The 8,075-nt window shown below is 43.2% G+C and overlaps 2 protein-coding genes across 4 annotated transcripts in view; one reads left to right on the plus strand and one right to left on the minus strand.

Annotated features, from left to right (window-relative positions):
* ankrd27 (ankyrin repeat domain 27 (VPS9 domain)) overlaps positions 1 to 4,160 on the minus strand; it is a 105,833-nt gene extending 101,673 nt beyond the window's left edge. For 2 of the 3 annotated variants that reach the window (XM_070898094.1, XM_070898096.1), the window contains exon 1: positions 4,067 to 4,140. The gene's annotated coding sequence lies outside the window, so the exon portion shown is untranslated. Of the gene's footprint in view, positions 1 to 4,066 lie in introns of all 3 variants that reach the window. The other variant, XM_070898095.1, reaches the window with a different exon arrangement.
* A 182-nt stretch (positions 4,161 to 4,342) lies between these two features.
* Positions 4,343 to 5,914, plus strand: LOC139278307 (regulator of G-protein signaling 9-binding protein). Its single transcript, XM_070896966.1, has one exon. It carries the CDS (start codon positions 4,791 to 4,793, stop codon positions 5,508 to 5,510), a length of 720 nt encoding a protein of 239 aa, XP_070753067.1. The 5' UTR covers positions 4,343 to 4,790; the 3' UTR covers positions 5,511 to 5,914.
* Positions 5,915 to 8,075: the final 2,161 nt, after the last annotated feature.

Here is an 8,075-nt window from a genome sequence, read left to right on the forward strand (position 1 = left end):
CCGCCACAAACTGCGTTCCCTAGCCACTGACTCCATCCTTCTCTCTAGCATCAATCTGAGGGTGAAGACTGTTCACAACCCAGGTGTCATATTTGACCCTGAAATGAGTTTTCAGCCACATATCTGCAGCATTACTAAAACCGCCTTTTCCCACCTCTGTAACATTGCCCGCCTCCGCCCCTGCCTCAGCTCTTCTGCTGCTGAAACCCTCATTCATGCCTTTGTTACCTCTAGACTTGACTACTCCAGCTCACTCCTGGCTGGCCTCCCACATTCTACACTACGTAATCTTGAGGTCATCCAAAAACTCAGCAATCCTTGTCCTAACTCGCACCAAGTCACTATCACCCCTGTGATTTCTGACCTACATTGGCTCCTGGTTGAACAACGCCTCGATTTCAAAATTCTCATCCTGGTTTAAAAATCACTCCATGGCCTTGCCCCTTTCTATCCCTGTAATCTTTTTCAGCCTCACAAGCCCACAAGATGTCTGCGCTCCTCAAATTATGCCCTCTTGAACATCCCTCATTATAAATGCTCAAACATCAGTGGACGTGCCTTCAGCTGTTTGGAGCCTAAGCTCTGGAACTCCCTGCCTAAGCCTCTCTGTCTCTCTAACTCTCTTTTTTCCTTTAAGATGCTCCTTAAAACCTACCTCTTTAACCAAGCTTTTGGTCAGCTGCCTTAATTTCTTCTTTTGTGGCTCGGTGTCAAATGTATCTGTTTTGTTTTGTAACACCGTTGTGATGCGCCTTGGGACGTTTTACTATGTTAAAGGTGCTATATAAATAAAAGTTATTATTAATAATAAAGTCAAAGCAGTCAACAGGGAAATGGAAAAAATGAAGAAGTAGAGACAAAGAATACATTGCCGGTATGGACTGGTTGGGCCGAAAGGCCGGTTTCTGTGCAGTATATCCTATGTAATAAGGGACATACAGAAAATACTTACAAAAAGATTCTGGAGAAAGATTGGGAGAATTATAAAATCAAGGAAAACCAAGTTTAAAAAACTTTAAAGAAGAACAAATTGCAAAATATCTCTCAACAAACATGCAGTGCTCTTATCTACTGCTGGCTTTTTTCTGTTGCAAACTAGTAGGAAACTCAGTTGAATGAAAACCCTCAATAGATAGCCATACACATTTGTAACTTCTGTTGCAATTTTTACTGCTCAGCAAAAAACATTTTCTTTAAAATGATGTTGCTTAAAATGAACGGATTTGCATTTTTGCTGCAATTTTCCAAAAAAGAATTGTAACTCAAACAGGAATTGACTTTTCAATTAGCCAACAACAGAATATCCCACTGTCAAACATTTTAGGGCATGAGGGAGAGACAAGATAAGGGGGTAGCCAACTGGTTTAAAAAAAAGTCATGCTTAGAGTACTTCACAAATACAACTGAGTTGGAAAGTACAATATTCGGCTAATCAGAGCACTGCATTCTTAAGTGGTGATTGAAAGTAGTGTTAATGCATAATGCATCATAAATAAACCATAGCTTCAAAAGGTTTCATATGTGCCTTTCCTTATAAAGCCTGTAAGAATTAGTACAATCAGGACATTTATCAAACTCTCCTCAAACTGTTCTAGTGAGGTGTATAAAATTATATGGAGCTAAATCCATGGTTAGTGATGACGTGGTAATTAGATTAAATGCAAGGGTTTGGAACCTTCATTTTAAGCAACAACTACAGCAGTTTTGAAAGGGAGGGGAAGGGGTGTACATAGAAACAATGACTGAAGAGAGGGGGCTGTCAGTGAGCATTGGGCAAGGCAGGGTAGTTGAGCTCATCATCATAGGCAGTCCCTCGGAATCAAGGAAGACGTGCTTCCACTCCTGAAGTGAGTTCTTTGGTGGCTGAACAGTCCAATACGAGAGCCGCAGACTCTGTCGAGGTGCTCAGCGCCCTCTCGGATGCACTTCCTCCACTTAGGGCGGTCTTTGGCCAGGGACTCCAAGGTATCAGTGGGGATGTCGCACTTTATCAAGGAGGCTTTGAGGGTAGCGTTTCCGCTGCTCACCTTTGGCTCGTTTGCTGTGAAGGAGCTCCGAGTAGAGCACTTGCTTTGGGAGTCTCGTGTCTGGCATGCGGACTATGTGGCCTGCCCAGCGGAGCAGATAGAGTGTGGTCAGTGCTACAATGCTGGGGATGTTAGCCTGAATGAAGATGCTGATGTTGGTGCACCTGTCCTCCCAGGGGATTTGTGGGATCTTGCGGAGACATCGTTGGTGATATTTCTCCAGCAACTTGGTGTCTACTGTACATGGTCCATGTCTTTGAGCCATACAGGAGGGCAGGTATTACTACAGCCCTGTAGACCATGAGCTTGGTGGCAGTTTTGAGTCTTCAAATACTCTTCTCCTCAGGCGGCACTGGTGCACTGGAGACGGTGTTGGATCTTGTTGATAGGAGGCTCCCGAGATATGGGAAGTGGTCCACGGTGTCCAGGGCCGTGCCATGGATCTTGATGATTGGGGGCAGTGCTGTGCGGTGAGGACAGGCTGGTGGAGGACCTTTCATAGAGGTGCTGATTCAGGAGGGGATCAAGGGAGCAGCAGATGTGTTGGGGGGGAGGGGAAAGAGAAAGAGCTGGAGATATAACAGAAACTATAGAACACAGCAAGTTCAGAGTCAGGGTGGGGAGTGAGCTGGGAGTGGTCAGAGACTCTACCACTCTCCTGACTCTGCTTTCAGTGCCCTCAACAACCCTCACTTATTTCCCACGCCCTCTGTCTCTTCCCCCACTATAAGAAAATCAAGAACTGGCACGATAAATACTCAACAGAGAACTAGAATAATGTTCCAAACAACCTACCCACTTTAGCCTCTGTTTAGGGGAAAGCTCCACCCCCACCACCACAGACATCCTAAAAAAAGTTCAATTTTTATTTCAGGCAAGCAGAGCCAACAAATTCAGTCGCTGAACATTAGTGAATAGAAGACCACCACATAGAGTTGTGCAACTTGGAATACTGAAAGAACTTTTTCTATTTTAAATGTAAAACAATTTTTCAAGCATCCAAAACAAATTAGGAGAATTTACTTCACTTTTGTAACAAGATATTATTTCAGAAAGCGTTGATATAAAGAGACAACAAACTTACAATCACATAACATCATTCATGACCTTAGCACATCCCAAAGTGCTTCACAGCCAATGAATTACTTTTGAAGTGTGGTCAACTGTATATGGCAGCGAATGCGCACACTTCAAGATCAAACAATAAGCAATGAGATAAATGACCAGATAATCTGCTTTTCTAGTGCTGTTGGTTGAGGGTTAAAAATCAGCCAGAACACTGCTCTTCAAATAATGCCAAGCGATCTTTCACGTCCACCTGAGGGGCCAGACAGGGCATCAGTTTAACACCTCATTTGAAAAAGAGTGCACCGCCAATGCTGCAGCACTGTCTGAGTGTCGACCAAGGTTATGTGCTCAAGTCTCCAACGTGCGGCTTGAACCTTCTGACTCAGGTGAGATGGCTGTCACTGAGCCAAGGCTGACACCTTACAAATAATTCACATGAGAAAAGATTTTATACTGCCTCCATTAGTTTAAACATATGTTGACACTCTGTTTCTCAATGATCCAGCAGCTTCTATTTTCTCGCATCATATGACTGGTCTTTCTCCACTGTGTAATTGGAAACTACCCTCATGAGTTTCCAAACTATGATACGAGCTCTGTTACGGTCAATAGAATTTATTACAAATGTGACCACGAATGCACGATTAAGGATTTATTATTTTTCCGAACGAATTTGGAAACGCCAAATTTGGAAATCTTCTCAGTTATCCACTTTGAACCATGTCAAACATACACACAAGTGAATTCTAGATTTCCCATGGGTATAAACTGACGACACATCCTACCCTATTTTTCTTTAAATATAACCACAGACTATAGCCGCTGGTGATGCCACCGCCACCAGAAAAACAGTGAAGGTAGCCAGGCCCCGCAGAGAGGAACCCATTCACCCACGGCAAACCCCGGTCCGCGCTGTGCCCACACATGACTCTTCTGATGTCCCATTTCATCCTCTAACACAGGACACTTACCAAACGGCCATACACTGCGTCATTTCACTCCCACTTCGCGTTTAACTTTCCAGCGCAGCTCAGTGTACTTACCTGACAGCGGAAACAATGTTGCCATTCGGGTGATTGACAGCCCTGCTGACCAGTCAGATCGCGCGGTCGCGTCAGGGGCCGCAAGCCACTGGTGGGATCTCGGCCAATCGGCGGCGCCCGGAGGCAGGGCTCTGACCAGCAGCTGAGGCTGAATGGAAACATGAGCGGCTTTCACTTCCTAGTTTAGAGAGCACGTGATGTGTTAAGGTGCTCGGTGTTTGGTACTTCGTCTGTGAGCGGATTGAGGACCTGGGATAGCTCCTGTAGCTGAGGATGAAGCTATGCACGGGTTCACACGAGAATAACGACTTTCATGTAGATTTGTATTCGATATTATTGTAACTATTACACGAGGCGAAATGTTGACCACAAAGTTTGGCAATCACTGGTGTGTGCTCAAGTACAATAACTTGCAACGTTGAGGTGAAATGGTCAGAAGCCAAGAAAGAACACATCGCCAGATATGCAATATGGATGAATGGCTAGCTGTGGTAAGATTATTGCAGCAAGCTGGATAATTGTGGAGTCCCTTTGAGTTTTGGCAGCGTATTTTCTCTTTAGAAGTGTTATTAAAACGTTGCCATATTACATTTTCGTACGCGATAACAGTTTATAACACGCGTATCTGAAGGGATCGCAGCCGACTGCTAAAATGGTGAAGGACGAGTGTAAGACGCTTCTGGATGCCCTGAACAAAGTGTCTGCTTGCTATCGGCATTTGGTTATCTGCGCTGGTGGGACTTCGGACTCGCAAGATTTACGCGAAGAACTGAAGCAAACCAGGCACAAAGCACAGGTGCTGGCAATTGCCAACAGAAACAAGCTAACAACTATTTTAAAGGACAAAACTATCAGCAAAGATGAGCGAGTTGAAATCGAACGGCTGTGGGTGGTCTTTTCGACCTGTATGGATATCTTGGAGATCGACATGAGAAGAGCCCTAGAGCTGGGTCAAGAGTTCCCACTGAATATTCCCACAAAACATCTGATCCAGACGGGAATGGTTGGGGGGACTTCTGTTGTGGCTGCCCGTGCTATGAGTGTTCAGAATATGAAGTATGAAGAGGGCAACGATATAGACATTCTCGATCTGAACGACTTAGAACAAGAGATCAATGAAGTCGGGGAAATGATATACGAGATGGAGATGAAAGTGAACGTCCTTCAGTGGACAGTGGAAGCGAAGCAAGACGTCGGTGCGGCGCTAAAATCAACCGCCAGTGCCGACGCTTCACCGCTTGGCATACTATCAGGGAATGGCGGTGACAACAAAAAGCTGTGGGATACCAGCAAGATCTTTGCTGGAGCGATGTTCAGTGCTGTGTTAATAATTGTCATTGCTTTAGCTGTGTGTATTGTAAAATTTGCTTAACCTCCCTGTTCATATCTATTTTAATTGTGCACGAGAAAATAATTTGGGGTATTTGAAATGTAGGCCCTATAGATTAATCTATTTTACTTTTTATGAACTGAACAGCATCTTTCTAAAGGCAATTGTACCAGCAGTTTATTTTATTTAGGAAAAATGGATACAGCCACCTCCGTATTATAGTATTTATCTATCCAATGCTTTTATTGGTGAGGTACAATTTATTATTAGGTGAAATGATGCGGTATGAAGTGTGTGTGTACCTTGCTACTGTTTGTGCCTGAGTAGAAATGGTACAATAAAAACATTCCAGTATACGAACTTAAGTGTATTAATATGGCAAAAATGTTCTTAAATGTTAATTATTAAAATATTCTGTAGCAAACTGCACATTTTCACTATGTACAAGTGGAGTTGAAATATTATTGTACTGTATAATAAATATTAATTTTGAATGCGAGCCAACTGTGGAATGTTAAATCTTGCACAACAATGTTTTATCCATTGACGAATAGTGAATTCATAGACTCATAGAATCAATGGGTCATGTGCTGGATATGAATGTTCCATATACAAGGTGGGGAGTTGAGAGAATTCAGAAACAGGCTCTACTGGTTCTGACTATTAGGTGAGTCAGAAACAGACTCTCCTTGTGGCCAGAGGCTATAACTGCATGGTGACTGTTTACATAACAAAACTGAATATATCCATCAGGAAAGGATGAACAGACAGGGTCTCTTTTCCCTTCAACCAAAAAAGGCTGAGGGGTGACCCAAGAGAGATCTTTAAAATTATGAAAGGTTTTGATAGAATAGACACAGAAAAAACAAGTATTTCCACTTGTGGGGAAGAGAAAAACTAGAGGCCATCAATAAAAGATAGTCACCAAGAAATCAAATAGGGAATTCAGAAGAAACTTCTTTACCCAGAGCGTGATGAGAATGTGGAACGTGCTACCACAGGGAGTAGTTGAGGCAAATTGTGTGCCTGCAATTAAGGGGATGTTAGATAAGCATATGAGGGAGAAGGGAATACAGGGTTATGCTAATAGTTAGATGAGGCAGGATGGGAGGAGGCTCGAGTGGAGCATGGACTGGTTGGGCCGAATGGCCTGTTTCTATGTAATTCTATGAATGGGAAATGTTGACACACCCATTTACCGGGGTAAAAGCTGATACAAAAATATGACAATCTAAACCACAGCAATGCAAGGCTTGTATACCCAATACAAGATTTTTAATATATAGATGTTTTCCAAAAAAGTGCTTAATGGTCTATATGGAAATAATACAGCAAATTAATACAATAACTATTTTACAATACTCAGTCAAGTTTTACTACATTTTGTACAGATGTGAGGTAATGTGTTTAAGAAAGTATCCAGCCCATACATTTCCTGCAATGTTGGAGCTACTGCTTCACTGCAAAACTGTTATACTGCATTTTTATACACTGAATATTTTTCCCGTAGAAAGTATTTTTTTGAATGTTTGTATATCTCCCTACATACCCTCTCCAAATCCATCTTGTCCATGAGACCCAACTCTTCCTCTCAACCCTATACCCACTAAACTGCTAACCATCCAACTTCTCTTCTTGGCCCCCATACTAGCTGACATTGTAAATGGCTCACAATCAAGTTCTGTCCCCTTTCCTTTCAAAACTGCTGTAATTACCCACTTCCTTTCAAAAAAAACCCTTGACCCCCCCTGTCCTTGCAAACTACCGTCCCATCTCCAACCTTCCTTCCTCTCGCAAGTCCTTGAACATGTTGCCTCCCAAATCCATGCCCATCTTTCCCGCAATTCCATTCTGAACTTCTCCAATCAGATTTACACCCTTGTCACAGCACTGAAACAGTCCTAATCAAAGTCACAAATGAAAACCTCCATGACTGTTACTTAGGGCAGGTTTGTAGATATTTCAAACATGCCAAGCTCCCAGTATCTTATTGTGCATGGGAGTGATGTAACCATGGTGCACTATTCCTCCTCAAAGCCTTTAATATGGCCAACCACACGATCCTCCTCCGTTGTCCAGCTAAATGGTATTGCTGTCCCTTGGTTTCACTCTTACCTATCCAATTGTAACCACAGAATCTCTTGAAATGACTTCTCTTCCCACCCCCACACCGTTAACTCTGATCTATCCTTGGGGCCCCCCCTCCTAGTCCTCATCTACATGCTGCCTCTTGGTAACATCATCCAAAGTCATAGCGTAAGGCTCCACGTGTGTGCTGATGACACCTAGATCTACCTCTCCATCATCTCTCTTTACACCTCCCTATCTCTGTAACATCTTCCAGCCCTATAACCCTCCTAGAACTTTATGTTCCTCCAACTCTGACTTTTTATGCGTTCTCCACTCCAACATTGGTGGTTATGCCTTCAGGCCTCTAGGCCCAAAGCTTTGGAATTCTCTCCTTAATCCTCTCCACCTTTCTCTTCCTTTAAGACCCCCATTAAAGCTTACCTCTTTGATTAACCCGTCCTAATATCTTTTTCTTTAGCCGAGTGTCAATTTTTGACTAGTTAGGCCTCTGTGAAATGCTTTGGGCCCTTTTCCTAC

The sequence above is a fragment of the Pristiophorus japonicus genome, chromosome 13, assembly GCF_044704955.1.
Source record: "Pristiophorus japonicus isolate sPriJap1 chromosome 13, sPriJap1.hap1, whole genome shotgun sequence".
Classification (NCBI taxonomy): Eukaryota; Metazoa; Chordata; class Chondrichthyes; family Pristiophoridae; genus Pristiophorus; species Pristiophorus japonicus.

Coding starts and splice junctions, on each gene's coding strand:
- LOC139278307 (XM_070896966.1), top strand. CDS start 4,791: ATGGTGAAGGACGAGTGTAAGACGCTTCTGGATGCCCTGAACAAAGTG.